Raw genomic sequence first — 22,389 nt, forward strand, 5'->3', positions numbered from 1 at the left:
ACAAACATACAAATAAAGGTCAAAAGAACTGACTGTAGATGCGGCGCACTTTTTTTAATTAAGTGAAGAGATTTGAAACCTTTGAGCGTATTAGACTTTACTGGCCTATGAATTGCTCTTGCAACATTAAGTTCGAAACTACGTCGCCTAACCTGTCGTATGGTAGAACTGTATGAGTTGCTGCACAAAAAAAGTAAAATAAATAAATAAGTAAATAAATAAAAATAAATAATAAAAAAATAAAAAAGTGCAATAGATCAAGTTAAAACCCAAGTTTTACAAACCCATATTGCGGTTACTAGACCTATTCCATAACTGTTTATCATTATGATGAGACAACATTCATACAATAAGAGGCATTTTGCAAAGTTTAAGAGCGCAATACATAGCAGGCCAACAGTTCATTGAAATTTCGCAGTTCTGCCCCACATAGATCTTGTTCCCCTCCTTTCGTTATGGTCTCAACCCGTTGTTTCCCCCATTCATGTTCAAGACTACTAGGAGTTTTAGGGGAGACAGTAGAGAAACTTTTGAGAAGGAATCCCTGTCCAGAAATGTAGCGATTCGAAGTAAAATATGTTTGAAGATCACATCTCTTTCAGATCTCACACTCATTCCATCCATATTCGTCCAGCCCACACATCCAGTAATTTCTGCCTTTCTCAGTCAATGTTGTCCTGCTCTCATAGAGTGACACAGTTACTCCTGGGTCATCGATCCATTTCTCGCCACCTCTCTGACGGCCTTGTATTTGCCTCAGTATTTCTCCTTTCCTCTTTCTCTAGTTAATCTTCACCTCAGCCGCCTAATGTTATCGTCTCAGTAACATACAGTATTGCATTCATCGCCGTTGTCTTGTCGTATGTGTTTCTTGCATCTTTGTTTTTACTGCTTATAGATGCAGTTTCACAATTCCTATTCAAGGCTTCTAGGGGTTTTAGGGGGAGGGGGGGGGGGGGGAGGAGAGGAACTTTTGAGAAGGAATCCCTGTCCAGAAATGTAGCATTTCAAAGTAAAATATATTCCAAGATCTCTCGCTTCACACTGCGCACACAGCGGAAACGATTAACTATGAGCCGCGCGCTCTACAAGACCCCATAGCATTGGCAATACTTCGAGTACTCGTCATCGGGTTCTCTTCTACGTAGGAAGAATTTACTTTTCAAAGTAGAGAGTTCGGCGTGTCCGTGGAGTGTCAGAGTTAATCGTGCAAGTTGTGAAAATGTCAGTTTAACCACAGTCGTTAGCGCAGTGCTGCTAACACTACAAACGAATCATCTCTTTCCATTCGGAGTATTTTCAGTCTGTGTTCATGTTTAGCCAACAGCGCTCTCGTACATTTGGCTGGTGTAGTGTAACTACGAAGTTTTGTATAAATGAGTTTCTTTTGACATATGACCATGTGCAGACTTCGTCACCAACGTCAGTTACAAAACACTTCAGAATTATTTAAACTCTTTTATAAGTGGTCGCTGAATGGTTCTTGAACGAAACTGTAATTAAAACATCATCATTTGAGTCGTATGCGCAGTCCAATTGGTTTGCACAAACTTTTTTCACTTTAGATGTCGTTTGTTTTTTCTCAGAAATTATGTTAATGCAAGTTGTCTGCTTTAATAAATATTAGAACCACATTGAATAAACTTTCAAGACTCAAACTCCCGATGAACGTTGTCAAAAATTAATAATCTTGTCAAATAAATTAGTAAAACCTCTTCCTTAACGTAATTCTTTATAAATAAATCCTCGGAACACGTATTTAAACTTTTGTAGCATACACTAGTTTATTATCTTCCTATATACTACATATAGACGTGAACCTGAGCCTTGACAAGATAGGACTGAACATTTACAACTTGATTAAACTTTCTATGACGTCATTGTTGTAGAAACATTACAAATTATTATTTTTTCAGGTTTTAGGAGCACGACGCAACAACTCGGTTTCAGGATCTTCTGTTGCTGTTCGGCTGTCGACCCGCGACGTATAGTGGCCAGCAATTTTATCTCTGGTCCGGCAGCGAAGCTGCTGTCTCCGTTCGTTGCGCCGCCCTCTCCGTACATGAAACATAAAAATAAATACAAAAACTTTAAATAATTCACAACAATTATAAATATTACAAAATACCTAAACAAAACACTAAATCAAACTTACATTCACCTGCAAACTGGGCTGACACTGGTGGATGGGTGACGCTTCAATTTCACGTCCCGCCACACTGGTCGCTTACATTCAATATTTTATTTCGACCTCGCACTCGCACAGCGTTTGTCGCTTGTTTGTCGTGTTTCCCCAATACGACTCTTCCTTTTCTCGACACCCGCGCGTCCTTCGATGCCTGTCTCGTTTGAGAGCTACTGATTGAGTCGAGGTGTTCCTGCTATATTGCTAAAGGCTCAGTAAATGGATGAGCCTGTGTGCACGCGACAAGTGTATGGATCTTTAAACCAGGGTTAACCTCTATTGGATTTACTGTTTTAAATTTTAACTTGACAGAAGGTAATTGAACCAGTAATATTTTTACGTAAGCATCTGGCAGAACTAGGAAAATTTAACGAAAAGTGGACTCCTGCATTTTGTGTTTGTGAATCTTCTGACAAACACAATACAAGAGTTAGATTCAGAGGAGCTACATAGTAGTAGACTGAAATCAAGACAGATATCATACCGAGAGATGGGCTGTGACGAGTTTTGTTCATCGTGAACAGTATGAAGTGATCGGAAAGTGATGAGCACTTAACGACGAAATGGTTTTGTCATCTAGGTTGCCTAGCCTTTGCAAAAGTCCAAACAAAAAACTCGAGAACGTAAGCAAGGCAGCCATAACAGTGGTATTGACGACTGCCTATAACAAAGCGAATCGCACTGGCGATTGGCAAACACGAGAAGGCACTGCGAAAAAGGTGGACAAATACAAGCACCATCGAGAAACACGGTCAGTGAGGTGATAATACAGAGGTATATTATATATGTCTAAAGGATGTTTCATGGCGGCTACTGTAGCGCCGGGGTTATTGAAGGACATAGTAGATAAAATTTTAATAAGGAAATCTACCGTTTGGATCCAAAATACAGCTTTCTGTAATATACTGCGGTGGGACTGAATGACGAAGGTTTCTTTTACACTGAAAAGCCAAAGAAACTAATACACCTGCCTAACATTGTGTAGGGCCCCCGCGAGCACGCAGATGTGATTCAAAACGACGTATCATGCACTCGAGTAATGGCTGAAGTAGTACTGAAGGTAATTGACACCATAAATCCTGTAGGGCTGTCGATAAATCAGTACGAGTACGAGAGGGTGGAGATCTCTTCTGAATAGCACGTTGAAAGCCATCCCATATATGCTCAATAATATTCATGTCTGGGAGTTTTGTGGTCAGCGGAAGTGTTTAAACTCAGAAGAGTGTTCCTGGGGGTACTCTGTAGCAATTCTGGACGTGTGGTGCGTCGCATTGTCCTGCTAGAATTGCCAAAGTTCATCGGAATGCACAATGGACGTGAATGGATGAAGGTGACCAGAGAGGATACTTACGTACGTGTCACCTGTCAGAGTCATATCTAGACCTATCAGGGGTTCGTATCACTCCAACTACACACTCCACAGCCTCCACCGGCTTGAGCAGTCCGTTGCTGACATGCAGGGTCCATGGATTCATCAGGTTGTCTCCGTACTTGTGCTTGTCCATATGCTCGATACAATTTGAAAAGAGCCTCGTCCAACCAGGCGACATGTTTCCAGTCCTTAACAGTCCAATGTTCGTGCTGACGGTCGCAGGTGAGGCGTAAGGCTTTGTGTCGTGGAGTCATCAAAGGTAGACGAGTGGGTCTTCGGCTCCAGAAGTCCATATCGATGATGTTTCGTTGAATAGTTGGCACGTTAACATTTGTTGATGGCCCAGCACTGAAATCTGCAGCAATTTGCGGAAGCGTAGCACTTCTGTCAAGTTGAACGATTCTCTTCAGTCGTCATTGGTTCCACTCTTGCAGGATCTTTCTGCGGCCGCAGCGATGTCGGGGAGTCGATGTTTTACTGTATACCTGATATTCGCGGTACACTCGTGAAATAGTCGTACGGGAAAATACCCACTTCATCGCTACCTCGGAGATGCTATGTCTCATCGCTCGTCCGCCGACTGTAACACCACGTTCACACTCAAATCTTGATAACCAGCCATTGTAGCAGCAGTAACCGATCGAACAACTGCTCCAGACCCTTTTCATATATATGCATTGCCGACCGCAGTGCCATATTCTGCCTGCTTACATATCTCTGTATTTCAATACTCATGCCTATATCACTTTCTTTGGCGCTTCAGTGTTCGTCTCCCTTCGTCAGGCTCCCTGAAGTGCTCAGGAAACTCACATAAAGATCTAAGTCCACTCTCCTGGAGGAACTACAGTTTATTCTGTTTACAGATTTCTCCAGACGATATAACAGAAACATTCTGCTCATGGATCAGAAGGCAACATTATAGACACTTCGTCACTGAGTAAGGATTCCGGTTTCCAGTCAAAATTTCCAGCCGAAAGATTCTGATTTATATAATTCTGAAAATTACTTAAAATGTACTGAAAACTGTCATATGAATCTGAAATGCGACATTCGCAAGAATTATGTAAAATAGATTTAAGCACAGGCCCTAGTTTCGTTAAAAGCCACATAAAACAACGATGAAAATCTTTGTAATCGAACAACGGCTTTCCATAGAGAAGAAAAGGCCTGGCCGTCCATGTGATGGAATTCAGTTTTTAAATTTTTTTAAGAAACGCAGCTCTGCAACAGCTGACTGTAGTCTGTGATTTCACTTCTGGGAACATCAAGACATCCAGCACGAGACAGCATCTGAAGACATACTTTGAGCTGTCTGGTGATGACTGGTAAAAGCCCAAATAGGATACGGCTACCAATTTTTAAATATTACGGTAGTTAGTGTTCGATGCCCTTTTTTCTATTAGCCATCAATGTTTCTGACTCCTCTAATCAATACAGTTCGTCAGCAATATTTCGATAAACTTGAGACTTCTTATATATGGTTAACTTGATTATTTGCACAAGAGAAATCAAGGTTATAAGCAAGGTTATCCTTGTTTGCAGGTCCAGCGTTCTGGGGTCTAATCAACCCGGAGTGGAGCCTGTGCAACAAGGGCCGGCGCCAGTCGCCCATCAACCTGGAGCCTAACAAACTGCTCTTCGACCCAAACCTGCGCGTGCTGCACATCGATAAGCACAGGGTGAGTTCTGACAATATTCCCTTGGTAATGGAGCTCGGATGGGTAACTCCTGAAGCTGAATCCGTGTGAAATAATCCAAGTCTGCTGAAATAAATATGACCAAAGATGAAATTCCTACCTACTGACACGTTTTGAGCATGAAAAGGCTATTGCTGATACCAGTGTAACATAGGTACAAGGGGATCCCATTTGGTATCATCAGGTTGCTTCCCTAATAGCTGTCCATTGTCGGCTGTAGAGATTTTGCCGTATTTCGTTAATTTTTATACTACTTCCACTCTCCTCTTTTTTCCAGATTTATTCAAAGGGCTCGAAGATTATTGGTATAATCGGTATGGCGTTCTGAGTGATATTCGGGTCTCATCTCTTGAGAATTTCCTTTTTTCATGAGTGGTCATAGCAGTAGCTAATACAGACATTTCCGATGTATACTTTCTGAATTTTGGTAGCGATGAGCATACACATGAAATAAGTAAGGATACTTCTCTTAGCGCAGGCAACTAATATGAATACATCCTCATGGAACTGGAGATATCTAAACTAAACGAAATATTCTGCTGGGCATCAAAGCTACAACACCGGTAAGGATAGAAAATAAAGAAAATTTACTTATTGTGTGCATACATTATAGTAAAAAGGGTATATGATTCAATTTTTACGTGATTTGGGGCTGCGCATGGTTCGAAATTTAGTATCGAAAACTGTCATATTTTGGCAGCAGTAACGCCTGTAACTGGCCTGGGCATGTACTCGAACTGATCTTGGGTGTATAGTTCTTCTTCTTCCAAAACCCAGTATGTAAGTGATTTAACTGGGTCACAATTAATAGTGAGACAGGCACACAAGTGAAACCCGTTGCTGAATTTAATGAACGCAACGGATTTGTTAATCTTATAAATTATTTTGTTCCTAGCGGCGAATCTTAAGATGGGAGAATTGGCATAATAGGATTAAATTTGATTATAAACTCAAGATTTATATGCACTCTATGGTTTATTACAAAAAAATTTGCAATCACAAAGCATTCAAAACAGTTACGAAATTATCAACGTTTCAGTGTCATACTTTCCCATGAGACCTGCAAAATTAAGACTGTCAGTTGGCAAAGTTTCTAAATGGCGTGGAGTTCCATAACAATCTTTCATGTGATTATTTGAAATGTATCGCAGCCTAACTTTGTGTCGATTTCCATGACTGTTTGTCTCGATCAAGAACCTAAGAATCCCAAAGATCTCATGATACACTGATGACCATGAGGCATGGAAAACTTTCACGAATCTGAATGACAGACCCATGCTGGTCCTGTTATGTTGAAGCCGTAAGCGACGCCTAGCCACCACTTCTAGCTGCGATGAAATTCGATGCTCTGCAATTGCTGACTGCTGTTTGTGATTTCACTTCCGTGAACATCAAAACATCGAGCACGAAACTGCAACTGAAGACATAGCTTGGGTTGTCTAGTGATGACTGGTAAAAGCTACAAATGTGTGGATATAGATGAGGACGTTGCTGCTACAAACGTTAAAGTGATAATTACTGTTCACTGGCCATTCTTGTTTATCCTTCCATGTTTCTCACTCCTCTGGACAACACAGCTCGTCAGCTGAGGACTCGGAAATTGGACCCCAAATGGCTTCCACAGTTGAGAGTGCAGCGTTCAGAGCGCCGATCTCTTCACCTCCAAGCCCGGAAACGAAGTCTCTCCTTTTCCAGTCTGTTAAAAGCTACTTTCTCACTTCTTCATGCCAGCAATAAGCAACCACCAAACCCCTACAAAACTTATATAGGCCGCTAAAAGCATAATTGTTCTTTTAACAAAATATTGTACCAAGAAATGGTGAAACATCAACAAGAAAATAAGCTGCATTTCTTCTCTCTCCTTTTCAAAAGTTTCGTGCAAAGTGTTATATTCTCGTAGCATCGCTTCTATCGCACCACTCAGCGCTCTCGCAACTACCAGATAGCTTCACGTTACTCGTCCGCTGAAATGTTGAAAAAGCTGTGCAAAAGGCTAGTCACCGACTCTGCTGCAACTTTTGAACCTTTAATAGGTCAAAGCTGTTACGCCGCGATTTTGGAAAGCCATGATATAGTTATCTGCTGATGTTCTTCTCTTAACACGATCCTTGCACCTGCCACCTACTGACAGACATCCAAAGTAGACATATTGAGTAGGAAAATCCAAAATTTAAAATCAAAGATGGTAAAACAGTGAATGTCCAAACTGAGTGAAAGTCCAAATCGGCAGTAGCCTTTTATTGTGCTTTTCCCTGTGTGACGACCGGTTATCCACATTGGAGCCATGCTAAAAAAAATGCAGAATAGACCTTGGGCCAGTACACCGCGTGGATAAGCGACTTTCTCTTCGACAAAGCGAGGCCGTTGCACCTGCTGCTCTCTTCCCCCTATAGTTCTGCAAAGCCTAGTTCTCTCGGCTCCTTATGGATCATTTCAATGAGCGTCGCTACAATTCACTTTATAACACTACCATATTATTGAATTAGCAATACAATGAAGACGTTACTCCTGTGAAAGGATTATAATATTGATCATGACTATGTGTTATGACTAACATATTCGACTATTTTTCGTTTCTCCAAAGATTACTACTGAAAGGAAGCAATAGCAAAACAGATCCAACCAAGATACTATAAGCTATAAAATAAACAAAAATTGTATAAAGGAAAATGGTCACCAGCCTTATAAGACCATGCTGCCCTGAGTACTAGCACAAAGGAAGTGTACTATTGATACCAACTTTACTTGATACTGAAATACTATTTTTGCTGATGGGACACGAGACAGTGCATCTACATCTACATAGATACACCCAAGCCATCGTAAGGTGCCTGTCGGACGGTACCCTGTACCAGTACTTGTTATTTACCCTCCTGTTCCACTCGCAAATACAGCGGGCGGAGAACGACTGTCTGTACGCCAACATATGAGTCCTAATCTCTCATATCTTATGTCAGTGGTCCATACTTAAAATGTACGCTGGCGACAGCTTCAATCGCCAATTCTCTAAATTTTCTCAAAAGTGTTTCTCGAAGAGAAATTCGCCTTCCCTCCAGGGATTCCCATTTAAGTTCTCGAAGCATCTCGGTAACACTTAGGTATTGTTCGAACTTATTGGTAACAAATCTAACAGCCCGCCTCTGAATTGCTTCGATGGCTTCCCCCAATCCGGCGGGGTACGCATCCCAAACACTTGAGCAGTACTCAAGAACAGGTCACACCAGCCTCCTATATGTCGTCCCATTTACAAGTGAACCACACTTTCCTAAAATTCTCCCAATAAAACGAAGTCCATCGTTATCCTTCCCTACCATAGTTTTCACATGCTCGTTCCACTTCATATCGCTTTGCAACGATACGCCCAGTTATTTAATCGACCTGTCTATGTCAAGCAGAACACTACTAATATTGTATCCGAACATTACGAGTTTGTTCTTCCTACTCAGCTGCGTTAACATACATTTTTCCACATTTGGGGCTAGCTGCCATTCATCACACCAACTGGAAATTTTGTTTAAGTCGTCTTGTGTGTTCCTACATTCACTCAACCTCGACACCTTACCGTACACCACTGCATCATCAGCAAAGAAGTTTAGTTTTCTGTCCGCCCTGGCCACCCAACCATATATGTATATAGAGAACAACAGGAGTGCTATCACACTTCGCTGCGGCACTTCTGACGATACTCTTGTCTCTGAAGGCTTTAGCAAGCAACATGCCAGTGATTCGGCAATAATAACTCTGTAGTAATAGGAAAACCTTTTTCTCAACAACCGACTCACAGTAGCACCTACTATCTGTATAGTAAAGATGCAGATGATTTACTACTGGTAGAGCACTACTGACTTGGACGTGAGGTTCTTTTATGAGTTAAATTATTGGAAAATACTGTCACCGAATAATTTTTCTGATAAGTAGATCACTTGTACATATTATTATTTGTGTTCTCAAAAAGATTCACTTCCTTATATTATTTAGCTCAAATGGGCCCTTCAAGTCTACTAGTCAATAACTATTATGCATGAATACATCTTTTGTGCAGGTAACTGTAATGTTACAGTGAGGTTCCAACAAGACCTTTACACTGAATACTTTAAATTTTATCTTTGTAAATGTGCTTTGGTGAAAAGACAACTATCCTTTTGGGTAAATTACGTGGAGTCTTTTCATCAGTGTCCCCCTGAATTATTATATACCTTACTACTCCACAAAGTTTATTAATTTGTGATAATGAAGATAATTGCTTTTTCAAATCAGTAAAATAAGATACTCGAAAATAGTGTAACACTGCAGCATTTGGGATAGGAGCCACTAGCTAAACGACGAAGCTTAATGTACGAGTACTCAAAAATTCAAATGGTCCAAATGGCTCTAAGCACTATAAGACTCAACATCTGAGGTCATCAGTAGCCTAGACATAGAACTATTTAAACCTAACCAACCTAAGGACATCACAGACATCCATGCCCGAGGCAGGATTCAAACCTGCGACCGTAGCTGTAGCGCGGTTCCAGACTGAAGCGCCTAGAACCACTCGGCCACAGGGGCCGGCAGTACTCAAAACGCAGTTTACAGAACACGAACTTATTATTGAAAAAGTATAGTACGGTACTGTGTTAAGGAAAACGGTCAACAGCCTAATAAGACAATGCCGCACCAAGTATTAGCACAGATTAGTACAGTACAGTGCTCAACTGATAATTTGAGTTGAAGGCGATGGCAATGTCAATCTGTTGTGGCTATTCAAAAAAGACAGAAAAGGTATCTGTGGCCTTTGTTGTGTAACAAGCACTGAAAAGTCTCTTCTTAACGTCGGATTTTCGTGATACAGAGCTAGCAAAAGTATTCTATGAATCATAATCCAAATTGCTTCTGTGTTATATAAAGTTGCTGTTCTTCTTGTCTCGTTCAGTTAACAAAATACCAAGATTGCCTGCAAGGCGCCAACTAACTCTTGCCACAAAGGAGTCTAGCAATTAGACAGCCAGATCTACCTTCAATATTCCCGGCAAACCAGTTTCGTTGCTGAGGGACTTCCCTTCAACTTTTACTGCTTTCAAACCTACTTTTGCTGTGGATGAACCAACATTACAAGCAACGTTTTAACATTTCTATTCTCTTACAGAACATTTATTTTTCAATTACAGCCATAGGTTACTTACAGTTTGATAAATGGTCATAAATAATGAATAAAATATGAAACACACGTTACATCAAAGTGCTTGTTGATACAGTCAGAGATGTTAGATAAGACAAGTACAGGTAACTTTGGTGCTAGTGTTACATATGCTCCAGGTTGCAGTGATGTTTCCTCTAGGGAAACATTAATAATCATCCATAATATATCGTACAATGAGGGGTGAGAAAAAGATTGCAAACATATGACAAAGGTGTTCACTTTACATAATGATCATCATCATCATCATCATTAGTATTCTGACGAAAGGCAGGTTTTCAAATGGTAGATCTCCAGGCTGTCCGGTCTTCTGCCGACAGCGGTGGCCGTGCTGTTCTAGGAACTGCGTGACTGCTACTGTCGCAGGTTCGAATCGTATCTCGGGAATGGATGTGTGTGATGTCCTTAGGATAGTTAGATTTAAGTATTTTTAAGTTCTAGAGGATTGATGGATTCAGATGTTAAGTCCCATAGTGCTCAGAGCCATTTGAAGCATTTGAACCGGTCTTCTGCCATCCCCATCAGGTTTCCATAGTTTCCTCGTCTATCATCTTGTATCTCCTTCTTCGTCTCAGCCTTCTCCCACAAAACAATCCTTCCAAAGCATCTGCTAACAAGCACTCCTTTCTAAATGAATGTTCCAACCAGTTCATTTTCCTTTCTCATACAACCTCCAGCAGACGTCTTCTCTCACCAACACTTTCCAATACTCATTCATTGCTCACTCTTCCCATCCAGGTTATTCTCTCCATTCTCCTCCACATCCTCATCTCAAATGCTTCTAACCTCTTTTCATCCTCTTGTCTCGGGGCCCAAGTTTCTGCCTCATATAGTGCCACATTCGAGACAAAACATTTGCCAAGCCTTTTCCTTATACCTTTATCTAATTTGCAAAATAAGAGTCCTATTTCTGTTCATTGCCTCCTTCGGTATGGCAAATCGAATTTTCACCTCCTGGTGCCATCTCAAGTCGTCAGTTATTGTTCTTCCAGGATATTTAAATGTACTTACTGGGCTAACAGTAGATTGTCCTGTTTTAATATTGGTCAGTCTGCGTCTTGTACTGATGACCACACTCTTGGTTTTTTCTGTATTTATTTGCATCACATATTCCACACAAGCTTCGCTCAGATCCTTCAGCATGTTATTCACTGTCCCGTCACTTTTTGCCACTAATACCATGTCATCAGCAAATCTTATACATTTTATCCTCTTTCCAACAATACATATTCTTCTTTTCCTATGTAAGCCTTTCGTAATAATCTCTTCAAGGTATGCGTTAAACAACAGTGGGGAAAGGCAACAACCTTGTCTAACACCTTGTCCAATGCTGCTTCCTTCTGACATTTCATGTCCTATCCGTATCCTTACCTTCTGGTGTAAATATAGATTCTGTATCAGTCATCTCTCTTTCCAGTCTTCTCCTTGCCTCTTCAAAATATCCATCAGCTTGTTCCATTGGACTCTGTCGAAAGCCTTTTCTAAACCTATAAAAACAGCAAAGGTTTCTCTACCTATTTCCATATGTCTTTCCCCTACTATAGTTCTTAAGGGAACAATAGCATCTATTTTTCCTTTTCCTCTTCTAAATCCAAACAGATCTTCTGCAATCTCTCTATCCAGCTTGACATATAGCCTTCTATTCAACACTATCAGCAACACTTAAGCTGCGTGAGAAATAAGACTGATGGTCCTAAGCTCTTCACATATTTGAGTGTTTCTCTTGTTTTCTCTTGGTATGATAACTGTTGCAAGGAAGTCCTCAGGTCATTCCCTTTTGTCATATATCTCATTACAGAGGTAGATTATATCTTTTCTTGCCTTGTTTCCCAGATTCTTCAACTGTTCTGCTGGCAAATCATCAGTTCTTCAGGCCTTCCTATTCTTCATCTCCTTCAGCGCCTTTTCTATTTCTGCTTCCAAGATGGTAAATTCCTTTCCATCTTCCGGTACATCTTGCCCCTCTCTCTTTTACGTTCAAAAACTATCTCACCAGCCACTCTCTACATCATTTCATACTTTCCCTCTTTCTCCATTTTCTCTATTTCATTACATTTCTGTTTCGTCCATTTTTCCCTTGCTTCTTCAGTTTTTCTTCTTAATTCATTATTCAGTTTCCTGTACCTCTTTCTGCCTTCTTCAATTTCTACATTTTTCCACTTTCTCCGCTGTTGCATCTTTTCCTACATGTTTTCTGTTATCCACTCTTTCATAGTACCTTGGGTTACTCCAATTCCTACTGCTTATTTGGCAGAGTCCATGAGTCCTTCCCTCATTTTAATTCATTTGTAATTAACACTTTCATCAACACTACCTCTTTCCCTTTCTTTCATAAGTTTGTTTCCCATCTGATGTCTTTCCTACCTCTTTGAGTCTTTCTATGTGTAGTCTTCCTTTTGCTTTACCTCTCCAGACCTTTTTCAGCTTCACTTTCATTTCGCCCAATAGTAGGCTGTGGTCTGCACTTATATCTGTTTCTGTATAAGCTTTGGCATTCTTCAAACAGTTCCTAAACCTTTTCTGAATCAGGATGTAGTCCAACTAATATCTTTCCCTATTCAAATTGTATATCCAAGTGTAACGCCTCCTTCTGTGGTGTTCAAATAATGTGTTACCTACTGCTAGTGAATTTCATTTACAGAAGATAATTAGTCGTTCACCTGTGCCATTTCTTGTTCCTAATCTAAAGTTTCCTACTGTCTCTTCATCTTTTCCTTCATCCACCACTGCATTCCAGTCCCCCATGATGATAATGCAGGCACTTCTATTTTCTTTCTCGATGAGTTCTTGTATTTTCTCATAACATTCTTTCACTTCCTCATCTCGATGCTGGCTGGTTGGCACATATACCTGTATTAACACCAAATCTTTTGAACTAGCATTCAGTTATATCATCATCAGTGTTCCATCAATATGACGTTTCTGGAGACTAGAAATCTACTCTGTAGGAATCAGCATGGGTTTCGAAAAAGACGATCGTGTGAAACCCAGCTTGCGCTATTTGCACACGACACACAGAGGGCCATAGAAACGGATTCCCAGATAGGTGCCGGGTTTCTTGACTTCCGCAAGGCGTTTGACACTGTTCCCCACAATCGTTTAATGAACAAAGTAAGAGCCTATGGACTATCAGACCAATTGTGTGATTGGATAGAGGAGTTCCTAGATAACAGAACGCACCATGCCATTCTCAATGGAGAGAAGTCTTCCGAAGTAAGAGTGATTTCTGGTGTGCCGCAACGGAGTGTCGTAGAACCGTTGCTATTCACAATATACATAAATGACCTGGTGGATGACATCGGAACTTCACTGAGACTTTTTGCGGATGATGCTGTAGTATATCGAGAGGTTGTAACAATGGAAAATTGACTGAAATGCAGGAGGATTTGCAACGAATTGACGCATGGTGCAGGGAATGGCAGTTGAATCTCAATGTCGACAAGTGTTATGTGCTGCGAATACGTAGAAAGAAAGATCCTTTATTATGTAGCTACTGTATAGCAGGTCTGCAACTGTAAGCACTTAATTCCATACATTATCTGGGAGTAGGCATTATGAGTGATCTAAAATGGAACGACCATATAAAATTGATCGTTGGTAAAGCAGAAACCAGACTGAGATTCATTGGAAGAATCCTAAGGAAGCCGGCCGGAGTGGCCGAGCGGTTCTAGGCGCTACAGTCTAGAGCCGCGCGACCGCTACGGTCGCAGGTTAGACTCCTGCCTCGGGCATGGATGTGTGTGATGTCCTTAGGTTAGTTAGGTTTAAGTAGGTCTAAGTTCTAGGGGACTGATGACCTCAGAAGTTAAGTCCCATAGTGCTCATAGCCAACCAATCCTAAGGAAATGCAGTCGGAAAACAAAGGAAGTAGGTTACAGTACACTTGTTTGCCCTCTGTTAGAATACTGCTCACCGGTGTGGAATCTGTACCAGATAGGGTTGATAGAAGAGATAGAGAAAATCCAACGGAGAGCAGCGCGCTTCGTTACAGGATCATTTAGCAATCGTGAAAGCGTTACGGAGATAATAGATAAACTCCTGTGGAATGCTCAACGAGAAAGACGCTTAGTAGCTCGGTACGGGCTTTTGTTGAAGTTTCGAGAACGTACCTTCACCGAGGACTCAAGCAGTGTGTTGCTACCTCCTACGTATATCCCACGAAGAGACGACGAGAGTAGAATCAGAGAGAGTAGAGCCCACACAGAGGCATACCGACAGTCTTTCTTTTCACGAACAATACGAGACTGGAATAGAAGGGAGAACCGATAGAGGTACTCAAGGTACCCTCCGCCACACACTGTCAGGTGACTCGTGGAGTATTGGTGTAGATGTAGATATATTGTACCTTGTTTACATTACATTTCTGCTTTTGCACTATCAATATTCCTACTCCGTTTTGACCACTCATGATTTCCCCTGAGGAAAGGAGCTTATAATCTCCAGTTTCTATCTCCCAATTCTCTCCACATCTCATTTCACACAAACCAAGGATATCTAATCTGTTCCTTTCCATCTCCTGTTCTGCATTCTCTAGCTTTCCTGCTTGCAGTAGTGTCCTCACATTCCATGTTCCAGTCCTTATCTTTCCTTCCTTCACTGTCCTTTTCTTCCTTCCAAATATGTCTACTCTCAATGTGTTTCCGTCCCGGAGATCCGAATGAGGCGACGTTTTAACTCCGAAGTCTTTCACATGGAGAGACATATCATATAACGCTAGGGAATAAAACGTGGTAGTTTCCCGTTACTTTCCACATACAACAGGAAATGACAGGAAAAGGACATGACGAGGACAGGTTTGGGATAGGAAAGGGGGAGCGATAGGCCGTTGTGGGACACACTTTGTCTGGTTCATCCCTTTGGCCTGTCCGTCGTGGGTGACCCTTATGGTAGCTAAGCTCCCGCCGGAATAGCCCTTCGGATGCAGAGCACGCAAATCTCCTCGTCCACACACCGAGGGCTATGTTCAGGCGGTGTCCCCTGAGGAGGACTTTACATAAACAAAACTAAAAAGGCAGAGAATATCGTTTCATCTTCTTCACAGAGAACAACATTGGCCGCATTTTGCTAATACATATATCGTCATAGAAATCTATCTGTGTTACATAGAGCATTGAGAAACGTTGCGTATACCCACTTGTGACATATATAAGAGAAAAACTCCTGCTTTCTGGTAACATTAGGCATTCCTTTTAACTCTCTCTCATTTTTTTCTTTTTTTCTTGTTTTTTGCTTTCTAGGCAGTAGTTACTTTTCATATTTTTATCCTTTTCAAAATATTACACAAAATTTGACTTCGAGTTGTGTATAGGAAAAGTAGCTAGGAAAAAGTATTATTTCATCTGGTAGATGTTACAGTAGCTTTAATTTTTATGTGGTTCAACAAAATGCAACAACACTATTTACAGTAAGCTTATACTTTTTAATCGCCCCTTAATTATTTCAGGCAGTCACAACAACACCTTTACTTACAAGCCTTGTGTTTCCAAGGAAGCACTTGGCTACCGCCTGAGATTTCTGGCAGTCCATTTTAAACACTTTTCCTGCTCTGTTTATTTACAACGAAATTATGCTGCCCATTTTTATGTTGGCTTCAAAAATGGTTCGAATGTCTCTGAACACTATGGGACTCAACTGCTGAGGTCATCAGTCCCCTAGAACTTAGAACTACTTAAACGTAACTAACCTCAGGACAGCACATACATCCATGCTCGAGGCATGATACGAACCTGCGACCGTAGCGGTCACGTGGTTCCAGTCGGTAGCGCCTAGAACCACTCGGCCACACCAGCCAACTCTCATGTCGGCACTCTGTTTTATTAAGTTGCAGCTCACTGTGCAGTGCAGCTCCTTAACATGTCATTTCACACTTTTTGGAATGTGCATTTCATTATACACACAGCTACACCAACAAGAATCTAAAACATGTAGATGTATAATAGGAAAACAATGACAGTAAGTGTTCACAACAGTGTAACTTATGCTGCAAAATATAATTTCTAAGAGTAATCGTTTCACAATACAGTACATATTATTCAAATGTATATATGTATATTATTCATATGTATGTATATGTATAAAAGGTGGCATAGGGTGCTTTGGTGGTAGTATTTCAGTACTAATCTTCCACGTATCTGAAAGTTTACTGACATTTGCATTATTAATTACAATTTATGGCAATAAGACATGGTATTTTAATACACATCTGTTAAGAAATAAGTGATTCTCAGTGTACAATGGGGAGATCTACGCTAGGTATTAGTAGAGAAGACGAGAACATAAATATACGGGGCAGTGAACAGATTGCAGTAGATGACTCAATTAATATAGAACAGATTGTAGCAATGCCTTAAGTGCTATAGTAACGGCAATGGAATGGGGGTTAGGGGTATGTAACCAGAGATATGTACGATAGATACGAGTCAGCCCTTTACTGTAAGTGATAAGCAAATATCTCAATGATGACATATTGGAAACTGGTTAAATATTAGCATGAATGCACATGAGATAGGTATTCTTTATAGAGGTCAGAAACCATTCTTAACACCTCTGCCCATACTTTCTCTAGATTGATGTGTGTTCATTATTCTTTGTCAAGCATTTTGACCATAACCATCATCAGATAAAAGTAAAACCTAAACAAGAGATGCAGTATAACTCGTCAAAAGCAGTAAAGTAAAACAGAGTTTGTGACGCTATACACAAATAGAGGCGAAACTGTAAATACTGTACTTGAAAATATTATTGAGTGCTGTTCTGCAAACTGCCCCACTGTCAGTTTCAAGAATATACAACAGGTACAGTTCTGCAAGTCTAGAACTTCAAATAGAATGATAAACATGTTGAGAGGAAGTAGTTACTCAAGTGGAAACATCAGTATTTAAAGGTATCCATATTGATATGAAAGTAAAGAGAAAATTATTTGAGATTTCTTAAAACAAAACAGTTAAACTACATTAGCATTCCGAATCGACGCATATTTTAGATTGGCACAAATCATTAAATTAACATATTTCATTCAGTAAGCAAGGAGTAATATTCTGCAGTAACTCTTTACTCAAAAGCGTGCTGTAATAGCAGTATGTGGATGTCACCCACGATCATATTACTGATATCTATTCAAGGAGTTAGGCATTTTGACCAATGCATAGATATAAGAACTTAAGGTCCTAAATTGGAATGCCAACAGCATTTCTGACAAAATTGTCCAACTTCAGTTCCTTCTAGATCGACGTGCTATAGATGTCGCCTGCATCACGGAGACGCATCTATTACCGACCAACCGATTCAAGGTGCGTAAGTACTCTGTCTACGGGATACATAAATGTATCTCCATGCTGTTCATGACAGGCAGATAGGCCCGATCGCCAGAAAGAATGTACAAATGGCTCTGAGCACTATGGGACTTAACTTCTGAGGTTATCAGTCCCCTAAAACTGAAAACTACTTAAACCTAACAAACCTAAGGACATCACACACATCCATGCCCGAGGCAGGATTCGAACCTGCGACCGTAGCGGTCGCGCGGTTCCAGACTGTAGCGCCTAGAACCGCTCGGCCACGCCGGGCGGCGGAAAGAAGGTGTGGCTGTACTAGTGCATCGGAGGATTTGAACAATCGATGTACCAAATATGAACAGAGTCGAGAGTGTCAGGATAGATTTAGAGAATAACGCTCTCACGATAGTTTCTGTATATGATCCTCCAAACAGTCATATCGCGACACAGGAACGTCGGGCAATGACTGGTAAGTTGGAGCGTGTTTAGACTTGCAAACTTCATAAACGCCAGCGGGAGCAGAGTGAGCAAGTTTTTCGGGGATGATCCCTTCTTGAGGCTAATCACTTCCGAGAAGCCAACTCATGTCACCCACCAAGCCCAGTGCAGGACAGGTGTCCCGCACATCTACCTGTCCAAGGGCTACCGTGAAGAACTGACGCCACCGTCCATAATGAGCCGGACACAGACGATAGGCCAGTTGCCCTCGACCGTGCCACTGTCGAAGACCCCGGCAGGGGGATGAAAACAAAGCAATATCACTGACTGGAAGCAATATAATAGCCTAGTAGGGCATCACCTGAAGGATATACCGAAAATGCGAAACGAGAGAGAGGCTGACTCGGTCGTCGAGAGTTTTACAACCGCCTTCGAGACTTCTGCTCAAGAGACACGTACCATGATGGCCACAGAAACTGGTGCTAGGGATCTGTTCCCTGACATATGGAGCCTGATCGTCCGAAAGCGGTGCATGAGGAAAAATTGGCGACGTTATTGCAATCCCGACGATCGTCGTCCGCTTAGAAAGCTGGAAGGACAGGTGAAACAGACGTTAGAATAACTCAGAGATTTCAGTTGGGATGAAAGACTCAGAGAAGACGAACAGCACATGAACCAATTATGGAAGGTCATGAAAGCGCAGAAGGCTACTCCCAGAGTAGATACGCTACTCCAAAGCGGATGTACTGGCAACATCACTGGAGTCACAATTCCGAACGTACGTAAACGAAAATGACGAGAATGAACGACACGAGAGAGACATAGTCCGACAAGTGGCTCAACTGAAACAAAATACGCTAAGAACAAAGTTCACAACGGTTTCCGAAGGCCTTGTATGTACCCACATCAAAGGACGGAGGAACAATAAATCCTCCAGTTTCGAACCGGTCCGTCTCCCACACCTAAAACACACACCTCTTTTCGCAGTCACCTGCCTCACCACAATCTACAACGAATGCCTCTCCCTACCCTAACTTCCTAATCGTCTGGAAAACTGCTAAGGTTATCACCTTACCCAAATGACGTAAGAGTCCACACTGCCACAAAATTACACACACGTATCACTGTGCTTTCTAGGGAAAGTACTGGAGTATATAATACACGGAGCCCTCACCTGATTCTTCAAAAACAACATATTCCCCAAGAGCTGTTTGGCTTCCAACCTGTACACAGCACCTAACCCTGCGTCTGATGGAACACATTGCTGAGTGAGAAACAGGAAACACAGTATAGCAGCGGTCTTCCTCGACATCGACAAAGTGTATAATGAAGTCAGACCTGATGGTTTAATACACAGAATCGCTGTCAGACGTTCCAAGATACGTGATTAGTGCGACTGATTCGTTCGTGGCGGGGAGGCAGTACTCTATTAAGGTAGGGAAACATATTAACACGATTAGGAGTGCTGTGGCCAGGGCCCTGCAGTGCTCGTTTTTGGACCTGGCAATTTACACACTCTGTACCAGTCATGTGCCCACATGATGGGAGTAGGTTAAATTTCCGTCTACGCGGACGATTTGGCGGTGTTGAAAAACAGGAGCAACCTAAACTTCATTCCATGGGAACTGCAGCAACACCTATATACCCAGCCCCAGATCTACGATATTTCCGAACTGCAACAAAAGTTGATAGGGGCATCCCCCCCTCCCCCCCTCCCCTCCACCCTCGAGCGTTTGGGAAGATACGATGTCAAAATTTAGAAAAAAAATAGGTTTTTCAACTATATGTTAATTTTGTAGCGCACATACTGCTGAAAAGTTTGAGATGCATAATATGTATGTCTGACGAAATGTAAGACAGGTTATTTGATCTTACAAGTGCCAAAGTGCATTATTCTACCGCTCGTCACTTTACTTCGTTCTGTGGAATTCGAAAGTGTGTATTTTGTAATGGAAGCCATCAAACCTATATTCAGAACAATCGAAATTAAAATGTTCTCCTGTGCCTCTCCTGCTCCCAGTCGGCCGGTTTGACACACTACCCCCTCAAAAAATAAGTAAATACATAAAATACTTCACAGTTAGTACTGGGAGGGATTATTTGCAACCGGGAGAATAAGCTATCTTAAAAACATTTACACTCTTTATTTCCCATTAGCTAATAACTTTCTCTTTTGTTCGACATAAAATTAAATACAGGAAAGATAAAACCAGTGAAAATAAAAGACAAGGAAGACAGCATTCATTCTTCAGTCATTACGTCACAGCGTTTTTTTTCTGTCTTATCATGCTACAGCTTTACATGGCATGCTTTCATTTCTGCGAAAGACTCGAGTACCTGATCAAACCTCGTCAAACGTTTTGCTACGTGAAAAATCCGAAGTCTTTTTCTAATATCGAAAAAGCTATTAAAACGAATAGTTTCCAAGACAGGTGTTGTTTCTCGACTTTAATACCTATATTTTGTCTCTGTGTGCTAAATAAAACGAAATAGGCCTTTCTAATATGACAGTAATTGTTACACACCCCAAATAAGGAAGTCTGTTTTTGTACAAGTAGTCATTTTTATCTACCTTATTTATACACATAACACGACAAAAGTGGCGTAATTTACGAAGTACAAATATCAGATGCCGATTAGGTCTACGAAAAGCGAAAGATTATATATGAGGAAGTAGTTTCACTTGTCATTCACACGCTCCAGTTTTTCTATCATAATATCGAAAAGTAGTAGTACGAAATTTTAACATAAATTTGGAATCGTCATATTCTTTCATATCATTCGTGTGAAGCCCCCGTTCCTTCTCCATCCTCGTTCTAACAATCAATCTTATCATCACTAATTCTCTAACTATTCCTGCCATTGTCAAAACTGAATCTCCGGATAACTTCATTGACCTACTAACCTTACCTAAATCACTACTGTAATTACCCACCCTTTTTCTCCACTCAAGCGTTATTACGTGCTCGTACAACGCGTTTCCGCGCTATTCTGAGAATACAACTTCAAGGGCTGCTTTCCGGGGACTGGCCTTTAGTAGAGTAGCGATCTGGTAAAAATTGCCTCAGAATTTCATTTTCTTGGATACACCGAGATGATTAGTACCTAATTTTTCTTCCTTGTTATTCCTGTTAGCCATTTATTTCCACTCTGCCAGTCTGAATCTGTGGATTTCGCTAATAATTATCACAGCGCTGATCATTCGCACAACCAATCATCCACATAAACAGACAGCGATTGGCAATTCATTCGTTCCAGTTTATTCGGCTCCGCTCGTGTAGCACTGTCCCATTTCGTCTGCGAGAAAGTTTTCTTATTTCTAGATGCGACGAGGATTCCCCTGGCAGAGACACTACATTGGCCAACCCCATGCATGCATTCAAAAATCAAGTTATGATTCGTTGAGGAAACAATTCTGAATGTGTTCGAAAATCTTCAAAACTAACAGAGATGCGTTTGAAAAACATATGAATAATCGAATGACCAACGTGCTCTGGGTGATAGCCGTATGTGAAACCAGGTTTTTTTCTTCAACAATGTGAATTTGGCACCCCCTGAAATTCTGGCCCTGGCAGATTCCCCGGTTTGCCCCCCTCCTCCACTCCCCTCCCCGCGGCTAGATTTGGGCCTGTAGATATCATCATTTAATAGTGCAAAATCTGGAAAATTAAAATAAATCCAGATGAGAGTGTAATGTTCACAACCAGTTTAACTCTTTCAAATCGACAAATCTATGTGGCTGACAGAATGTTAGAATGGAGTGACTCCGCTACAAACCTATGCCTACCGCTCGACAGGCGCCTGACATTCGTGTTACAAATGAAAAGAACAAAAACCAAGGGCTGCACTGCTTTTTACCAACCGTACCAGCTCCTAAAGGGTGGAAGCTTCTCAGTAGATACAAAAGTTAGATTGTACAGGAGTGTTGTCCTGCCAATGATTCTGTACGGATCAGAAATATTGTCAATGGCAACAATCACATATGTGAAGAAGCTGCAACCGTTGCAAAGTAAAGGCCTCCACGTCATGGCAGGAGCAGATCGATACACCCCAAACATTCGTATTAGGGACCTGTTAGGGATAACCCTTCATCTCAGCATACATAAAAGAAAAGTCTGAAAACCTGTGTGGGAGGGCTTCCACTTAGTTCCACCATCTCATTCATCAGATAGGTACACATTACCCCAACACTTCAGATAAGAGATCTGCATCCACACTCAGACAGTTAAGGGTATAACAGGTGGCAG

The 22,389-nt window shown here is 41.3% G+C and overlaps 1 protein-coding gene across 1 annotated transcript in view; it reads left to right on the forward strand.

Annotated features, from left to right (window-relative positions):
* LOC126355132 (carbonic anhydrase-related protein 10) overlaps positions 1–22,389 on the forward strand; it is a 2,094,013-nt gene that overhangs the window by 1,502,003 nt on the left and 569,621 nt on the right. Inside the window, exon 4 of the mRNA XM_050005316.1 lies at positions 5,100–5,236. Coding sequence (XP_049861273.1) covers positions 5,100–5,236 — 137 coding nt within the window. The remainder of the gene's footprint in view (positions 1–5,099; positions 5,237–22,389) is intronic.

Source organism: Schistocerca gregaria, chromosome 3 (genome assembly GCF_023897955.1).
Source record: "Schistocerca gregaria isolate iqSchGreg1 chromosome 3, iqSchGreg1.2, whole genome shotgun sequence".
NCBI classification, from domain to species: Eukaryota; Metazoa; Arthropoda; class Insecta; order Orthoptera; family Acrididae; genus Schistocerca; species Schistocerca gregaria.